Genomic DNA, 19,604 nt, shown 5'->3' with positions numbered 1-19,604 from the left:
GATGTACAATAAGTGCATACCGAAGGTCATTGGAACAACTACTAAACACAGGTCCGATTAGGTACAATACTCATTATGTAACAGTTATTCATAGTCTTGTCCAGTTCACACAGTAAGTAGAGGCTAGGTCAGAAAGTTATGGTACGTCAAACTAGGAGGCATGACAACAAGCTACACCATCAAGATAATGATACAAGTGCAATATAAGTGCTGGATAGAGGTACAAGTGTAACATGAGAGTGCTACAACAGCAGCAAATTAGGAGACCAGAATTCTCAGGAAATGCATTATCTGAAACTAAGCCGTTTTACATTGTAGACAGTCTGGACAAATCCTTTTCCCAGTGCCTGCTGATTTGACTTTTGCCAAATCTGACAATAAACGATACTTTCAATTTTTGTGCAGTATTAGAAAACAATACTAAAAACATTACTACCAAACCGTTAAAAACAATTATACACAATTTATTTCTTTTAATTTGAAAACTTCCGCTCTTATGCTTACCGGAAGTCATCTCCTTTTTTTGCGGCTAGCGTCACACTGGTAACTAGCTAGCTAAATATTGATTCAAACTCGTCTGTTTGGGGCTGCTTTCACATCAGCAAACTACTCCACTCTTTATATATAAATACATTCACCGTTTTGTCATTGATGAAGTTAAACTACAGTCTTGACTTACCTGGAGTGGAAGGTAAGTAGCAAACGACACAGACTGGACTTTGAGAACGTTTAGCACTGGACTACTAGTTACTATCGACTATAGATGAATTCCCTGACACAAAAATAGGTAGCAGTGAGATCCATTATCTTTTCACTGTGTTAACTTGCTGAGGTACAAACCAACTTCATCAACCATTCAACCATTAGACTATTACTTACCAGCGAACAGCTGTGACAGTTGCTAACGTTTGTTTGCTAACTAGCCTGAGCTAGCGAGTCGTGTTGTAATGTTGTTGGCAATCTAAGTTAGCTAAAAATAATCTCATCCGGAACAACGATAAGACATAAAACTGGAAACCGATGAATCGTCACATACAACTGTTCTCTTTGGGAAGGGTTTTTGACTCTGTTCGTAAACTCGCAAGACCAGCATAACATACGATTTCCAAGTGTTCAACTACACACTAGCTAGGTTATGTCTTTGACAGACCTCCAGGTGTAGCATAATCATTCATAAATCTTGGGACTGTGAGCTAGTATGAGGGTTAGATCGAAGATACTCTATTTAGGGAATTGTATTTAGTGTGGTCATCTCTGTTATTCCATTAACTGTTTTAAATAATTCACTGACTGTATGGGAATATATTTACCTACATTTCAATTCCAAATAGGCCACGAAACTGGAGGTATGATTGACGGATTCGGGACCCAGGAAGTTCGGTCCAGTGGAGAGCTATGGTCTGAGATCTGTTCAGGGATGCCAGAGCATACGACCGAGAATCAAGAGCCATCTGAGTTTAGGGATTCTTTCCAACCTCAATTGCAAGAAGGCACGCAGGAGAACACTGTAAATGGCATCCCGTGGAAACCCATGGATGACTCCGAAGTGTACATCGCCAGTCTAGGTATTGACATTAATCCACATGCTCAAATTAAAAATATTGTTGTCTTGTAGTGTCGTCCATGACTATAATACCATAAACACTGCTCCTAGTGTCACCATGGAGTCCCTCATTAAATGGTAAGATTCCATGTTAATCTTCTAGAAAACCGGCTAAGAAGACTCAAGGGCCAGTCCCAGGAAGTGACTTCAAGGGAGATGCTTCGCACACTGTCTCAGGCTAAAAAGGAATGCTGGGATAGATTCCTTTATGGAGCACAGGGATCTGATCTTTTTCAAGAGGGTGGTGAAATTGATGAGAGGTGAGCCAAACATCCATTACACACATTTTATGTAAAGTGAATTGAGGTGCAAGGTAACTGTAGGGCTCTGATGAAGATTCCATAACATTCCTGGGTTTGCCATTGGTTCTTATTAGTCTTGTGCCCAGTTGTCATGATTAGAGCCTGAAAGGGCATCCTTTTACATTTACCAGAAAGTATATAAGTGATGTAGCTAGGCAACTTAGCAGAGGTCTTCATCCAGGGCAATATACTGTGCTGTCATTTTACACAAAAATGCAGGTATAAATGCAAGATATTGGGTTTTTGTTGGGCAACCAAAGTTAAGAGCTTTGCTTAAGAGCATACAGCACGTGCATGGTAATTGTAATGCACGTGCATTTTAATTAGGACTCCAGTGTAGAACCCTGCTGTCACAAGTGCAGCACTAGATGTCTGTATTCCAAAAATGAGTGATGCTCGCACTGAATGACCCCTGGCCTTTAATATGTCATTATAATGGGCTGTTTAATGTAGTTAAAACTGTACAACAACCTGTTTTATTTCCTTTCTTTCCATGAACTGCCATTTATGGTGGTTTATCTTGCAAAAGCAGCATCCTTCAGAATAAGCTGTGCTTGATTTGATCACTAACATTCAAATCGCCTCTGTTGACAATGCCCCCCAGGCCGCCATTGTTATTGAGTGCCACATTCTGTAGCAAGCTCTTGAATCAGTTCTGTTCAACTGATGTCATGGCTTCCATCAAAAAATATGGGAAAAATAATCTGTTACTGTAATGGTTTATACCAATCTGCAATCAGTGATAAAAACTCGCTCGTGCCATCATAAAGTAGTTTATAGAGATAGAATCGTGGGTGTCACGCGGCAAGCACGACACACCGGGCAGGGAGATGCAACAGTACCGGGCAACACCATTGTCTGTTGCATGGAGAGAGAGAGCACCCACACACAAACACGAAATAAAATAAATGGACCACTTCACCCTTCCCCTCACGGGTTCCGGGCAAAAACAATTAGCTAAAATAACAAGCTAAAATAACAAAGACAAAAGAAAGTAAAACAGAGCAGCAGAACTTTTCAGTTCGCCTGCTCTGTAGCTGACCCGCCTTCCTGGCCAGGTCCAGCTCCTCCAGCATCCCAACTGAGGATTACTTTTCTCTTTCTTTAGTACTCAAACAAAAACGAAACGAAACTCATAACTGCGCTCTCTGTGTTAGCTCACGGTTTCGGCCCCGAACTGTGGAGAGCAGCACACCTTTAAGCACCTGGGCTGATTAGCTAACGCAGCCCAAGTGCGTGTGCACTCTCCACCAGCCGGTGCAGCCAAGACCAGTCCTTCTCTCAGGCAGACCGACTGCTACAGTGGGTTTTAACACTTTCAAACGATATATCATGTGACCTATTTCACCGTAAAAGAAACATAAATGCAAATAAACCCACTCTGGCCTGTGTGACTTAGTGTTAAAGTGTTCATTAATCCATGAGAAAAGATGTATACTTACTGTTTCCAAACTTATAAAATGTAATGGTTATAAAAAAAATTTCCATTCATGTGAAGTATTTCTGGACTGGACTGTGTTCCTTGCACTGTAGCCTTTAGCAGCCTGTATTCAATCCTGTACGCAGTGCTCTGGAGCAGCTGAAGAGGTGGCTGCAGCCCGAGAAAGTGGCAATAAGTGCAGAGGAGCTGGAGCACCTCCTCCTTCCTGAGCAGAGCAGGGAGCACCTAGCTGATGGAGGCACAGACAGGGTTCCAACCGAAGCAAAGGAGGAGGATCCAGAAACAGAGGAGAGCCAGGCTCCAGAAAAGTAGGCCCACCATGGAACCAGTGTGTAAGCATCTAGTTTTAGAGTGCTACTCACCCCATTTGTTACTTGCTATATGAAGTGAATACCATTCCAGTACCGTTTCTGTCCAGTCGCCATAACTTGTATGTGATATGATGACCATGATATTGGATTAACAATTATTTTCTCCTGTAAACTGGGACATGCTGTTCATATTTTTGTCAAGGTTTGCAGACTAAATAAACATTCATTTAGGCATTAAGTTACCATGTTGGCCATGGGGTACCATTGATTCGGTAGATAATGTTTTGTGCTCCAGGACATATTCAAATATATCTTGTTATCTTTGTAAAAGGCCCCTAGTTAGATAACCCTACTGTTGACCACAAGAGAAACAAGGATATCTTACAGGAAATGTAATCAGTTCCAGCTGGGTTAAGATGGACTAATAGTGTGCTGGAGAAGAGAGGTGCCTGTATAAAATATAAACAGTAATGTCCGGGTGACACTAGGAGGTGCCCCAAAGTACTGTGTAATTGAACAATGGAACATGTCCAAGATTCTGGAATACAGCTTTCCAACCTTGTGCAGATTTACAGTGTGTTAGTCTGCTATGACCGGCTCATAGTTTTGTGCTACAATGAAATATATACACTAAGAGAGTAGAATCTGTTAACTTGCATTGAAAAAGCAATCTTACATGTTTTCTTTTTTTATATCAATTTTCAGATTGCAACTTTCATTTTAGTAATTTTTTTTAGTAATGTTTTCATGTAATGCTTCAAATATTCTGTAACTATAAAATCATTTCCAGATTTATTAGGCAGAAGGCGCTCATTATGTAAACAAATATTAAATGTGATGGAATAACCATTAGCTTTTAAAGATGTTTCCATAACATTTGGAAGAAGGCCTTGCAGAAATAAAATGAATTATGATGAACATGTGCAATGTCCACATCTTGATTGGTCATGGTTGTTAAATCTGTATGTGAAATGGATATTATGTATGGCATTCATAATGGCCATGTGCTATACTAGGACTTGGGACTATAGTTGAGATACATTTTTAAGGAAGTTACGCTACTTGTTTATAATGTGTTGTTACTATGCAGTAATGCGTTATGAGTGTTGATTTACTACATTATGAGTCATTATGCATGTTTATAACTATGATTATACTGCATTATATATGGGCTAAATAGAAAGTACCACTAGAATATCCCAAATATGTTTGAGTGTTTCAGTTTATACATGGGAATTTTGGATCAAGGTATAAATTTAATTTAAATGGATGCATGTCCTCACTGGGGAAACATACATTCGTTTTTGTGCAATGCTGTGCGTCAGATCCCATTTTGTTTTGTCACCCTAGAAGTGTCATTTGTTTCCATCTCATTTTCAGTATTTTTTTTTACTGAGCACTTCTAGAAATCTACAGCAGAAAAGTATATGCAACCATGTGTGCTATTTCCATGTACCTTTCAATGAAGGCTGTATACTTTCCAATAATGTATTTGAGTACAAACATGCTGTTAAAAATATCATACGTTAAAGTGGTGTTTATTCAGTTAAGCCGCTACCAGATGGAAGTGGAAATCACTTTGCCGCCTGGGTTGACATGCTTTCTGGCTTCCTTTATCAGAATTAGATTTGCCCGCCTTGATCTGATTCAGTCTCTATATGAAAGAGTATTGAGTCATTAAAACCTCAGTCTGATGAGCAGTGTGGTTTGGCTCATATAAAGGCACACGCTAATCCTTATTAGCACTCATCTGTGCCTGAGCCAGTGCCCCAAGTGAATAACAGGTGATCAAACTAAAAACCATTTCTACTGGATTAACTACTGTAATTGAAATATCTGTTGTATAGTTGAAATGTGTGGCTGTGTTTGTATCCAATATCTGTGTGTGCATACAGTATGCAAGCAATAAGAAAAATAGCAAATGTAGTATAGTTTTTAGGCAATCAGGCTTGCAACTCAATGGTTGTAGGCTTGATTTCCAGGTAGGGCACTATCATTGTACCCTTGAGTAAAGTACTTAACCTTCCAGTTGTATGAATGGATTGTATGTAAAAAATAATGAACAATGTAAGCTGTGTAAGTTCTGGATAGGAGTATCTTCTAAATACTTAAAATGTAAAAAGAAAATGCCCACCACTTTCTTTGTGATGATTGGAGTAGTGGCTGGGATGAGTCTTGAATTCTCTGATGATGTTAGTACTGCAATGTGTATGCATCCCATTAAATGCACCTTGATGTGAAAAAGACATTTGGGAATTGCGAACTACATTCTATTATAAAGAATCGATGTATACCGATTAGCTATATTTTCTTAGCATACAATGATATAGAGGCTATATATGATCTAAACAAGATGCAAAAATCATGTTTCTATTACACCATGCAAGTTAAAGCACCCAAAACCTCAGCTGAATTGGCTTTGCAGTTGACCTTTTTTCCAGCATCATTGAGAACTGATTGTGTTTATAGCCATGGTAAAAAAAAACAAGTATAGATGTAACCAAATGGCAAAGGGAACATTTCATGTATTATCCACTTCAGCAAATCAGACTCATTTAACCAATCTGAAATTATACTAAATTTACGTAATGTATCATGCATTACCAGTTTTATGAGAGGTAGGTGATTGGAATAAGAGAGTCTGTATTAGCCTACATTTTCTTTTTGCAAATACAATGGCCTTCAAGCCAATGTACGTATGCCAATTTAAAGGCACTAGGAGGACCTAAGGATTCCTCACTAGATTTTGCAGCATGCTTGATCAGTGAGGCCCATAAGCTTTGAGACGGTATAAGAAGCAAACAGCCTGGGCCAGCTCTTCGGGACTCTGCTTGGGTTCTGCGCTCTCGTCGTTTCCCAGATGTGAGCCCAGGAGATCCAGAAAGGTGTCCATGGCCATCTTTTCTGTGGGCTTCATATCATATGAGCTGTGGTAAAAACTCCCTGATCACCGTCTGGACCTCTGCCTCTTTAGATGCTACCATAGTACTTTGTGCATTTCTCATCCTCCTTGAAGCCCCGGAGCTTGGAGCAGAAGGTGTGCAGAAGGTGTTCCTCAGGACAGACAGCAGAGATGATTTTACTTTATACCGGCATTGTGTATCTCTGCCCTTGTCACTGCTCTCGCTCACCCCTAGGCCTCCAAGATGGAGGAGAAGCAGTTTCAGAAGTGCAGCATTGTGATGATCAAAAGATATCCCCCTCTTCTTTACCTACATCCACCCCCTGTGCATTGGATACATCCATGTGCAGGGGGTCTTATGTGGAATGCCAATGGTGCCAAAACATCTTTTAAAAAGTTGTCTCATCATAGTTATTTTTTACCTGTTGACATGGCAAAAATCAAGAGCCTTGAGTATTTTTATCATATTCAGTAATCCTATCAGGATGCTTTAAGATTCATTTATTCTTATATTCTTGTAAATGACATGCAGAGCTGGCCATCACGACATGCCTCATACTGTTGCCTATGCTCTCTCCTCTGCATCCTAACATTTTTCAGATTTTCAGCTGAAAAGTCACACAGGATTTACACACACACGTATACACATATAATCCCACTGTAAAATGTCTAATCTGAAGATACGTGCTTATTTTTAACAGACCTAAACCAATAATAGGCAACTGTTCTGATTTATTCAATTATTAATTGTTGCAGTTACACCAGTGATTTGTTACCTATTCTGATCCAGGCATGCAGGGGACTCCCAATATAAGTTAAAAATGAGTGGAGAAACATCACAAATGTAGATGCTTCCATACAAGTGTACGGCATGATACAGTTTAGCTATTAACATCCTGTCATACTCTGTGGCATGTATAAAATGCTGAGCATGCCCAGTTGACCCAGATTTTGGATCAAGATGGCAAGAGGAAAAGATACAAGTGATTTTGAAAGAGGATTCACTATTGGGGCACGGGTGACAGAAGCTACAGTCACTAAGACTGCTCAACTGGCTAGTGTTTCAACAGTGACTGAAGTGGCATCTGCATTTAGATCTATGGGAAAGACATCAGTAAATAGGGTTGGAAATTGTGGTTGCAAGTGCACATTCAATGACCGTGATGCTTGTGCAATAGTGTGATATGTAAGGAAAAACAGAAGACCAACTCTTCCTCAGGTGACTGAGAACGTCAATGCAGGACGTGATCAGACAGTGTCAGCAAGAACAGTGCGTCAACAACTACATAGAGTGGGATATTATAGTAGGGTTGCAGTCCATAAACCCCTCATTACAAAAATGAATGCATATTTCAGTTCAGTGGTGCCAAGACCATAGGTGCTGGTCTACAGAGATATGGAAAAAAGTGATATTGTCAGATGAGTCATCCTTCACCATAATCTCGACCAGTGTGCAAGTGAATGTGTGGCGTACACCAGGAGAATGGTACCGGCCTGAATGCTTGAACCCAGCAGTGAGGGGGTTCAGTGGCTCTGTTATGCTGTGGGGAGGGGGGCATTTCCCTCGCATGGTTTGGGTCCACTTGTTCCCTTAGAGGGAAGGGTCACGGCAAATTAATACAAAGTTATTCTGAGTGATCACCTTTATCCTATGATGAAACATTTCAATCCTGGTGGGAGTGGTTTCTTCCAGGATGACAATGCCCCCATCCACAGGACACGAGGGGTCACTGAATGGTTTGATGAGTAGGAAAATGATGTGAATCATATGCTATGCCTTCGTAGTCACCAGATCTCAACCTAATTGAACACCTATGGGAGATTTTGGATCGATGAGTTGGACAGTGCTCTCCACTACCATCATCAAAACACCAAATCTGGGAGTATCTTTTGGATGAATAGTGTTCCATCTCTACTACCCCTACAGTACTTTCAAAGACCTCATGTTGAAAACCCAGGATTTAAACAAGATTCCATCCCAGATTCATTCCAGGCATTGTGGAATCTGCCATGGAAAATAGTCACAGATCTTAATGGTTGCTTCTGATTACTGTACATCCTTGTTAAACCAAGCTCTTGATTTACTCTGGTCATTACAAATCCCATGGAAAGACCTGAAAACAGTAGGCATGTTAGACCCGGTGTCCTGGTCAAATTCCCTTAAACCTGGCCGTCTACATTAGATTCTTCCAAAACTGGACCTTTACATCCGATGCCCTTAAAACTGGACCTGTACATCAAAACTGTCCCCATACCCGTCTGGGTAGTGTAGAGGTACAAGCACTTCAATCCCCGGCAATCCCCGGCAGTGGTACTTCCGGCTTGGTCAGACGTTCCTACGAACACAATTGGCAGTGTTTGCAGGTGGGAAACCGGTGAGGGTATGAGTCCTGATCGTTGTATTAGCGACTCCAATGCAACGGTCGGGGCGCCTGTTCAGCAGGGAGGGGATCTGGGGGAGATAGCGTGAACCTCCGCACGTGTTGCGCTCTCCCAGTGAAACTCCTCGCTGTCAGGTGAAAAGAAGCGGCTGGCGACTCCACATGTATCGGAGGAGTCTACACCCTCCCCAGGCCAACAGAGGATAGCACATCGACCAGAACCGTGATTCACATGGGGAATTGGTATAACGACTAAATTGGGGAGAAAATAGGAGAAAAATGGAGGAAAAAAACTGTCCCCATACATGTGATTGGCTCGCAATCCCTTCAGTTTCATTTCTTCTTTGTGTACAAAGGTAAAAGTAAAACAATAACTGACAATGGCACTTAAAAGACCTCCAAATGCGTTGTCATAGTAAAAGACAAAGTTTTTACAACAAAGTAAAAGTTTCTTCCATAAAAATCAGTAATTTGCATCCGGGTAAAAATGGTAACATCTGGCTCTTCAATATTCACAAGCCACAATGGAAGACCTGGAGGGGAAGGAGGTGCTTTACAGTGAAACTGTGGTTTAGTCTGGAGGCAGCTCAACCACAACACCTTGTGACTGTTCAGCACATGCGCAACGACTGTGGTCCACCAGGGGCTTTTGTAGTGTGTAGTGTAATATAGGCTACATCAGGGATCTCAAACTCAAATCCTGGGGGGCCTCTGTGTCTGCTGGTTTTTTATGTGTTCCTGCACTTAAGTGCCTAGTTTAAGTCATTGATTGGCTAAAGAGTCTGCATACCTTGTTCCCAAGGCCATGATTGGCTGCTGATTGAAAGGAAATCACGAAAACCAGCAGAGACTGCAGCCCTCTGGGACTGGTGTTTGAGACCCCCGGGCTACATGGTTATAAGCACGTGCAACACTATGTATAGCAGGTGAGTGGGCATATGTGCGACACTACCCATAGCAGATAGGTGCGTGTTTGAATTTGTGCAAGACTAACCATAGCAGATGTAGAACAGGTAAAGTTCAGAAACATCAGCAATAAGTGAATGTCTTTGTCAACACAGTGAGGCACTCTTTTTTGCCCACATTCAGATTTCTTGAACAAAGCAGTCTTTTTCAAATCTCATCTTGCAATCCAGGTTTGTTGCAGGCAGACTCTGAAAAGAACCTGTATTCCATAGAGCAAGCTACCATACCTGATTTACCTCCAGTTAAAAATAATTTAACATGAGGGTTACAAGGAGGCCCCTAGATCAGTGGTAACCAACCCTGTTCCTGGAGGTCTACTATCCTGTAGGTTTTCACTCCAACCCTAAGCACACCTTATTCAACAGCGAAAGGTCTCACTGAGCTGCTAATTAGTAGAATCAGGTGTGCTAAATTAGGGTTGAAATTAAAACCTTCAGGATGGTAGATCTCCAGGAACAGGGTTGGTTACCACTGCCCTAGATATATTGGAAAAGAGAAACTGCAAACAAGCCAGTTCACATTGACATGAAACTAAACCATACTCTTCAATGAATGATACATTTCTTGTCTTAACACAAAAGGGGAACTTCCTACTTTTGGTACATCAAGGTCTGACCAGTACTTTCTGCTTACTGTTGATATCAAGCTGATTAGAAATCATCACTATTCAGAACATTTAAACAATGCATTTCAAATAAAATGAATAATGCTGATTTACTATTGTGAGAATCAGATTAAAGGCATACCATTGCCGAATTACCATTATTATTACCAAGTATTGAAAACGATATTTAGCTAATTTAAGTAATTAAATGAAGGTATTTTAAAGAGAAGAAAGAATATAACTGATTTGAAGAATAAGGTGCAATGATTATTTGATGACCATGTCATTTGAAACTGGAAAATGATTAATGGGAATTCATCAAAATCACAGATTTTAATATTCCTGTTTGACTTCCGTAATTATGTCTACGGAGCCAATGTTCACACTATTACAACTAATGCTGGGAAGTCCATTACAAACTAAACTGTAGATTTTACAAAAAGCTGACCCATGAAGTAAGTTTCTTTATCAGAAGACAGACACAATAATTCAGACTGAATCACTGTACAATGTGTACACACAGAAGCAGCTGATAGACAAATACACAGCACTGTGTTGGGGAGCAACGTTAGCAAAACCCTTCAGCTAGCCACTGCTTCTTTGAACTGCACAGTCCACCAGCTGAGCGACACAGCTACTGAGACAGAGCTCTGCACAGCTGGTGTAGTTAGGTAAGAGCAGCCCAATTAATCAGAGCCATTCTGGAAAGCCCTGTAGACTGAAACCCTTCTTTCCCGAAGCAACGGCTGAGTACCGTGTCAGCCAACAGGACACCCGGCTGCAGTTGGCTGTTCACATGGAGCCTTGGCTCTCACCACGGAAGTTTGAAATACAAAAATACCTTCACAAATCTGGATTATAAATGTCCATTTCACCATTCAAAGCAATATTCTCTTTGCACTTATTCATTTGTCCTTTGCTGATGTGAGTAAAAGATAATGTGGGAAAAAAATAAATTTCATTAAAATGCTAACACCTATCCATCCAAAAACAGACGATCATTTCCAATGCCTTTGAAAGGCAAGATGGATGGGTGGATCTTGCAACTTCAAATCACATACTCCAAGAAAAGTTTAATTGAAACTCATATATTATTTATTCCATTTAAAGATTTTTCTTATAATACACAGGTCTGTCTTAAATAATACAAACGCGCTGTGCTATAACTGTCTTCTTATTTCCAAGAATGCCCGGTACTCAGAGATGAGATATATACAAATAATCAGAAGAACTTGGAATTCAAGAGTGTGGTTCCTACTGTATTCAATCTTATACTCCTTTCTTCCTCTTTTTGGTACATCAAGGTCTGACCAGTACTTTCTGCTTACAATTGGTATCAAGGTGATCAGAAATCATCACTATTCAGAACATTTCAACAATACATTTCAAATAAAATGGATAATGCTGAATTATTCACTATTATGACAATATCTACCTGGGCACAGAGACATTCTGCATTTAATCAACAGCAGTTAGAATCATCATACATTTCCTTCAGTGTAGTGGGCCAGGTTTTCACCATCTTTCATGCAGCCAGCAATGGCAGGTGCCACTTTAAACCACCAGCAAGTCTGAAAAAAACCCTGTATTCTCTGTTTTGGAAAGCACCAGACCCTTAGGAAAGAGCTACGCAGTGTGGGTAGGAAATTCTGTTGGCTAATGAGGATGCAGCCACATTGCGCTAAAGAACGGTGGAGTAGCAGACAGAGTAAGTGTAGTTTTATACAGCGCAGTGCGATTTTCATGCTTACACAGCCAGTTACTGCATGTGCCATCTTGTGCCAGCCGCTCAGGGTGGCATTGTAGTTGAACACCTCAAAGTGAGCAAGTAATCAGATTAGTCTATGTGTGAGACAAATGGTGATGGTCATTTGAAAATGGTGGCATTTCAGCAAAAACAGATCGGGACCTTACTGCGTGAGATTTCCTCTGGAAGCATTTCATTGCAGCCAGGGTTTACTAAGCACTCCTCTGGAGTCAGTATCTGTCCAAATATCTGTTTAAATAACAAGTACAGGCCTTGAGCAAATATTGCAAGGAACCTGACTTTAGGTAAGTTGATTCTCAAAAAATGGCCTCAATCACACTTTTTCTGGTTGTATTAAGACTTGCAGGTGTAGTGTCAGTGTGACGTTTATCTTATGGTATGAGGTGGTACTGTTTTTCTGGGAATAATTAGTATATGCCGAAGAGAAAAATATAAAAATGGTTTATAAATCTGCACAATATACGCATGGAGTCATGGTGAAAATCCCACCCGACGGTATATGAAAAAAAAAAACAAACAAACAAAACACTGTGACCAAAAGAATTTAAACTTTGATTTCTGTTGCTTTGTCTTTCCTCATACCAGGAGCAATTCTGAAGAGAGACATGTTATTTGGTGATCAGTACTGTACTTTTCCAAAGTTCATTTCAGAAGGTGGTTGAGCCTCTGCAGGAATTCAGAGGAGAGACAGCAAGAGAGGATGGATTATAAGCGTCATAGTTCTTTGTACACTTGTATAAGACTTCTGGGAAAGCCTGCAATTAGACATTAGTGCTTAAAAATTCAACCATGTCTCCCTATGGTCTTTGTAACAGAACTTCTGACACCAGCACAATTCCTTCCCAAAAGAGAAAAAGGCAAAAACAAAGCAATGCATTTGCAGTTATAGGAATGACATTTGCTGAGACTCTTTCCAAGTGAAAGGAAAAAGAAGAGAATTGAAAATGCACCCTCTGAAGCCAGATCTGGCGAAAGACAAAGCTGTCTTAAAAAAGACATGAAGGAGAATCCACAAAGCTCCCAGACCTGCTACAGAAAGGCACAGCAGGTCTACTACAGAAGCGACTGCGTGTGAATCACGTGCTGTCTGTGTCTGGGGTCTTCCAGTGCCGGAATGGGCCTTGCATTCCACAGCAGGAGGAGCATAAAGGACAGCTCTTATGATACGAGGCACCACACAGAACAATGTCATGTTTATCTTTGTCTGTGAGTGCGAGTGTGCGTGTGTGCGTGCGCGCGTGTGCGTGTGTGTAAGAGCAGATGTGGGATCTTCCCATAACCCCGTATGTGATGACAGCCTTGGGTTCCTTCTTTTTTGTAAGTAAACAAACATAAATACACAGTATTTCTCCCGTATAATATTAGTGCGGGTAAAGCCTAAAACACAATCATAAAATCTCTCTAATAAAACATCAAATTAATTAGTGCAAACTAACAATGGAGAGGGAGGGGCTGGTGGCAGAGGCAAGGAGCTGTGTGAGGGGAGTGGGTGTTGTGTTAGGATCAGGGCTCTGATTGGTGACATCCTTTGGTTTAATCTTGAGGTGGGGATTTGGGTACGTGGGGCTTAAGGGTAGGGTGGAGCCTAAATCTCTACCAGCAAGGCATAAGGCAAGTCACGGGTAACAGTGGGGTTGAGCGTTGATATTAACGCCTCCCTCTCATTGGTCAATTCACAGCCGTGAAGTGGGGGGGAGGGCACCCACCAGTGGGGGTAACCCAGAAGACCCTGGGATACTTGGTCCTCCCATTTTAAGTTAATGGCCATCTTCTTTATGTCCTTTCACTGTTACTATGGAGACAGTGGACCAGTGCTGACCATCACCTGGGTGATGAAGAAACATCAATTCTGTTCATGACAAAACCGTTTCCTCACAATAGGATATTCTTATACTTCAGGCTTAAAGAGTTCATAGTGAACTTTTAAAAAAATAAACAACCTTCTTCTGCTTCTCAAGTCTCCACAGAGAAGTGAAAATATCACCTTTATACACTTGGGCCAATAAGGGTGGTTTTATACCTCGAGAGAGGGCGAGGTTTCCATTTCTGTTTCAAATCACCCTTATTGCACCTGATTGTGGAATAACTGCTCTTGATTGAAACTACCAGCTACTATACATTACTGTATAAACACAGGAACACACTCATGGTCACCTTCAGCGAAGATTAAAAAAAAAAGAAAATATAATAAAATCATTAAACAGTTGCGTTATCATGGGATTTTTGTGTTGGTAAAACGGTCTCTCTCTTGTTATTCTTATGTCATATCATTGATATGTTGTGCATCTGTCCACCCTTCTCTGGGGTCAGTGAGGCCATGGCAGCCATATCTCTGAGTGAGAACCCCCCTCCCCCACCAACATTAAGTGCCCTGTCCACACCTCAGACAGTTACTTGGGGCAAGCATTTACTGATCTCAGATCCCCCATCAAAAGCGCCTGCACCAAATTTGGCACCTGCCTGCTGGCTCGTTTTTGTTCAATAAATTGATTGGTGTTCCTTTGCCGGGTCCCCTCTCTGGTGTGCGGTTTTTTTCCCATGGTGCCCCTGGCCTGGGAGCCCTACTGCAGGTTCTTCAGGATGCGGCCGTAGCGGAAGTCGTAAACGTGGCGGCAGAGGAACACCAGGTCGGGGTCGATGTTGGCAGGCACACGCCGGTGCGCCGGGACGGCGTACTCTGGAGAGGGCGGCACCACCGGGGCACTTTCAGGTAGACCCTCCCCACGGCGCTTCACCAAGGCACAAAATCTGAAACACCCACAAAACACCCACCCACTTCAGTTTCCTACGCCAGTGCTCTTAAACTTAAAGGACAGACAAGGAGGAACAATCTTCAGTTAGCATTCTTAAGTACACTTAAGGCTTAAGTTCATCACTCCGTTACAAGGTTTATTAAAATAATACAAAAATGAAATGTAATTTACTATACTGTAGCAGCAGACCTTAGAGGGGCTCCTTACCTACAGTACTGTGCTAATGTCAACACGTAGCACTTGTCTTCGATACATGCCACACTGTTCTCATCCTGATGTCGAGATGCAAAAATCTCATTCTGAAATAGGGGGAGCAGGGGAGGAGGAACACACAAAATTCACAATGTGACATGTCAGCAATCCACTCACCAAAAAATAAAGCACTCACTGCGTGAGCTATAGCCTCTACAGGAAAGCCACTCATATTTATGGGACACTGCAAGCTCATTTCCATCAGGGATCTCAAGGCCATGAGATACATGTTAAGCTAACCGGCTCCTGTCATGTATGTAGGGCAGCATCAGCACTGGCAGATCACTGGCATGCCACTTCCAACAAATGGAGAGGTTGAACCACAAATTCTATAGGCCAACCGTACAGCTGAAATATTCCTATTCAATGCCTCTTCTCAACATTCATTAAGAGACGTGAACAAATTAAACACAGTACTGGACAACCTGTAGGGTAACACAGCCCCCAAAACTCATGTTACCAGCTACTACTAAATATTGTTCAGAAGCAGTCACTTAACATGCACCCCTATTCTTAGTGACCTACAAAAGTGGAGAACATCAAATGGGTGTAACTTTCTGGGGAAACTCACCTCACAGTGCATACTGGGATTGCGGCCTCCCTGTGTGTGTTCAGGTCGGTAGTACCAGAACAAGCTCATCATCATCTCTCCTATGGAAGGAAGGACAAAACTCATTGGCTCACAGAATCCAGAACCAGAAATAAAGATCATTACAGTGATCCCTCTCAATATGCGTGTTTCCTGAAGGAAGACCTGGTGTGACTACTCAATTCATTTATTCTCCTCAAACTGGCTCTCCACTTTTCAGCTTCTGCTGGAGTTTCTACCGGTTCTCGCTGGAAGATTATCAAGCTTGGCTCCATGTCAGTATAAACTAATTGGCAATTTAGATCAGTGTTATAACAACAGCTGCATTCAAAACACTACAATGAGCTTTAGTATTCTAGAGAAGTAGGTGCAACAATTACTCTTTCTACTGTGGACCTTCTACAAGACAGGAAACTTGGTAAAGAGCAGGAACAGGGAATTGATTTCCTTTGTAAAACAGCCATTAAATGAGTAGAGTGGCAGAACACACAATTAGCTTTAATTAGGATATGCTGAAGGGCTGATGGATTTCTGGCCTATACGTATAAATATTGTGAAGTTATAAAGCATTTGCTCCAGGAGTTTAAACAACTTGGCATTTTTACCTGTTAAGTAGCAAAAGCCAATTTTCATACAACAAAAACAGTAGGTTTTCAATATTTTCAAACCACCAATATATAAGTCCTGCAAATTCAAATAGGATGAGTACTATGCACATAGTAAAGCTATTAGAATTAACAGCACAAGAAGCAAACATTTAAAAATGAGTTACTCTTAATACATGTCCTGAGCCCTACAAAATGAAGACATGTATTATTTGTTATTATTTTAGGCTAGGACCGTTATTCTAGAAGCACAGATGCAGTGCCATCCAGAATTATTCAAATCCTTAATGAAGTTGAGCAAGAAAGCTGTATACAAATAACAACATTGTATGGTAAAAAAACATTGTACATTAATGCAATTGCTCAGAGAATAAGGTGTTCTTAATACTATTTGCACCCCCATTTTCAGTACTTTGTACATCCTCCCTTCACATAGATAACACTACTGAATGACCTTCTATGGTGTTGTATGAGAGCAGTGAACATATCAGCGATCTGTGACCATTCCGCAGTACATTGTTCAAGATCCTTCTGTCTGCACTTGCAAACTGCCTTATACATTCTTGGTTGGGTTCAAGTCTGGAAACAGTAATTCTGTGGTCTGTTAACAATTTCTCAGTTAGTTTTGAGGTTTGCTTGGGATCCTTATCTTGCTGTAAGATCCATTTGTAGCCAAGTCTGGGCTGAAGGGAACCAAGTTTTTGGCCAAAATGTCTTAGTGGTGGCTGGAGTTCCTGACTCCACTGATCTGAACAATAGCCCAAGACCAAGTACATGTAAAACGTCTAAGACCCAGAAAAAAAAACACCACACAAAAAGAGATTTCACAAGAAGAATTTCAATTATTGAAGCGGTTTTCTTTTAAATTTTTTATGACACGATGCATTTAAGGTTGTCAATATAAACTCTGTTCTACCATTACACGGCAAAATTAATTTGAAGACAATTCTTCTTGCACCTTTTCACTTAATAGTAAGAACAGCGGCATCTGGTGGTCAAAACCATGTGCTACCACACTGTAAGATAGCATATGAAAGCAACACCTTCATTAACTTATTGTTCTCTACAACTGAAAATAGCCATCACCATTTTCACTGAGAGTATGTCAGAGAATTTGAAGAAACCACTCCAAACTGCAGCTTCATACTGTCAAACACACTGGAGATGTACTCTCCAATAGTGTAGGCATGGGGTGGGCTTCAGGGGGTAAAAGGTCTATTTTTGACCACTTTTTGGATTTCTCAAGTCTGATCCATTATCATGAAGAGGTTCGGTATAAACTGGATGTTGTATACTATGTTTACTGAATATTCTATGAATCAATTAGCAATCAATTAACCTTTTCTCACAGACCAAATGCTATTTCTGCAAAATAATGTCACAGGAATGCTAATCTAGTCTGTCACTAACTTGTAGAACCATTTCAGTACAGAGATGTTTTGTGTTGAAACACAGATGTGGCCCATTCATAAATTAAGCAAATTACATTTTAGCATGGATAGAGTCTTCCAAATGAGTAATGAGTAGATATATAAAATGTGAATGTACAGTACATGTGAATAAGTGCATAATAAAAATAATAATAAGAAGAAGAATACTGAGATTTATTTACATGGCACTTCTCAAACTCAAGGTGCGGTGCAAGTGAATAAGTTTAAAAATCAAAACAAAACCAGAAGACGTTCTAGAAAAGTGGGAGAAAAATAGTACAAAAACAGAACAGACAAGTGAGCAGCAGTTTAGGGGAGCAGGGAGTGATGTATTAAAAGCCAGATTAAAAAAGCTGCTTTCAAGGCTGATTCAAAAACTTCTTAATCAGTTGTAAAATCAGTTGTACATTAAAAAATTTCTATTGACTGTGAAAAGAGGCGGCTGGCAACTCCACATGTATCGGAGGAGGCATGTGGCAGTCTACCCCCTCCCCAGACCGACAGAGGATAGCGCATCGACCAGGACTGTGGCTGGTCCACAAGGGGAATTGGTATAATGAAATACAATAAATTAGGTAGAAAATGGGAGAAAAATGGCAACAACAAAAAAAATTATATTGACTGAGGTGCATGCTCATATTATGCATGTCACGGCCTTCTCAGTCAAGAAACTAATGAACCATTTATGGAATATTCTGGAATGATCATGGATGCATTTACAAAGCTGATTATAATTGCAGTCCTGAGTGCAGTTTGTCACTACTGTGCGTGTTCACACAAACACACACACAATTACATTAATGACCATTTTAGCCGTTATTTTTCCAAAAAATTAAAATGGTTTCTTGCATATATTTAGAAATAACCTTGATTAACTTGAATTTGTTAAGAAGAAACTGGATTTAAATTGTGGTTATGTTCTCCCGAAGTGATAATTCATTGTCTTAATATTTCTGTCCAGTTTTTAACCCAATTACACCATTAAAAATTGTAATAAACACTATTCGATTATCAGGACCTTATCAGCAGATAAGGACAGGGTGGGCCTGCATCCTGCACTCATTAACATTCATATCCATAAGACCCATCATATGTAAACCATTCTTCGTGGTCAGGTTAGAGCAGGTCGTCCCTTGCAGTAACATTAGACTACCAGACAGATTGAAAGAAATCAACATAAGCTAGGCTTTACCATCGTACAGTCAGACCTGCAAATCATTCAATGTGTGCTAACTTTGTAACACTGAGTTACTATACGATAACATTAGACTCAACAGCAGTCACAAACTCCAGAACCTAATCACACCCCAAATAAAGCTTTGATTCCTCAAATCAAAGCTTAAATGCTATTTCATTTACGCTAGATAATGGTAGGCCTACTTAACCGATCCATCTGTTCAGCAACAGTTGGGCTGAAGCTTTTTAGCGAAGCCACATTGTTTCTGTAGATAGGTGGTTAAGCCCTCCTCGCCAAAATGGGCACTACAGGTACTGTTTGGGTTACTGTAATAGTGTAGTGCCTGTAGCCTCCAGAACTAGAACCCATATCTTGTAATTCTCTTCATTTTTTGGATAAAAAAAAAGCATATTGCTTTTTCTGTATCTATATTAGTAATACTGAGGCATTTACAACTTCCCACTGCACAAAAGTGGCAAGAACATCATGCACATATGGCAAGTAGAAAGGATTTGACTGG

The 19,604-nt window shown here is 40.7% G+C and overlaps 2 protein-coding genes across 6 annotated transcripts in view; one reads left to right on the top strand and one right to left on the bottom strand.

The window, feature by feature from the left end:
- Positions 1-515: 515 nt before the first annotated feature.
- On the top strand, positions 516-5,903 carry ccdc32 (coiled-coil domain containing 32). The gene is made up of 4 exons (XM_035391944.1): positions 516-691; positions 1,332-1,565; positions 1,707-1,863; positions 3,472-5,903. The coding sequence occupies exons 1-4, from the start codon at positions 652-654 to the stop codon at positions 3,656-3,658; spliced, it is 618 nt and encodes a 205-aa protein (XP_035247835.1). The 5' UTR covers positions 516-651; the 3' UTR covers positions 3,659-5,903.
- A 5,679-nt stretch (positions 5,904-11,582) lies between these two features.
- The window catches only part of bahd1 (bromo adjacent homology domain containing 1), an 84,295-nt gene continuing 76,273 nt past the window's right edge, over positions 11,583-19,604 (bottom strand). For all 5 annotated transcript variants that reach the window (XM_035429325.1, XM_035429333.1, XM_035429340.1 and 2 more), the window contains 3 exons: positions 15,855-15,934; positions 15,239-15,330; positions 11,583-15,026 (listed from right to left, as the gene is read on the bottom strand). In XM_035429325.1, the coding sequence (XP_035285216.1) occupies positions 14,840-15,026; positions 15,239-15,330; positions 15,855-15,934 (359 nt within the window). In that variant the 3' untranslated portion in view covers positions 11,583-14,839. The remainder of the gene's footprint in view (positions 15,027-15,238; positions 15,331-15,854; positions 15,935-19,604) is intronic.

The sequence above is a fragment of the Anguilla anguilla genome, chromosome 1 (genome assembly GCF_013347855.1).
Source record: "Anguilla anguilla isolate fAngAng1 chromosome 1, fAngAng1.pri, whole genome shotgun sequence".
In the NCBI taxonomy this organism is placed as follows: Eukaryota; Metazoa; Chordata; class Actinopteri; order Anguilliformes; family Anguillidae; genus Anguilla; species Anguilla anguilla.
The sequence above is the reverse complement of the archived record's forward strand: the minus strand, read 5'-3'. Positions and strand labels throughout refer to the sequence as shown.

Bases quoted from the DNA above. Each gene is read 5' to 3' on its own strand.
- ccdc32 (XM_035391944.1), top strand. From the start codon at position 652: ATGAAGTTAAACTACAGTCTTGACTTACCTGGAGTGGAAG. The intron at 692-1,331 runs GTAAGTAGCAAA...AATTCCAAATAG, and splicing joins TGACTTACCTGGAGTGGAAG to GCCACGAAACTGGAGGTATG. The intron at 1,864-3,471 runs GTGAGCCAAACA...TCCTGTACGCAG, and splicing joins GGTGGTGAAATTGATGAGAG to TGCTCTGGAGCAGCTGAAGA.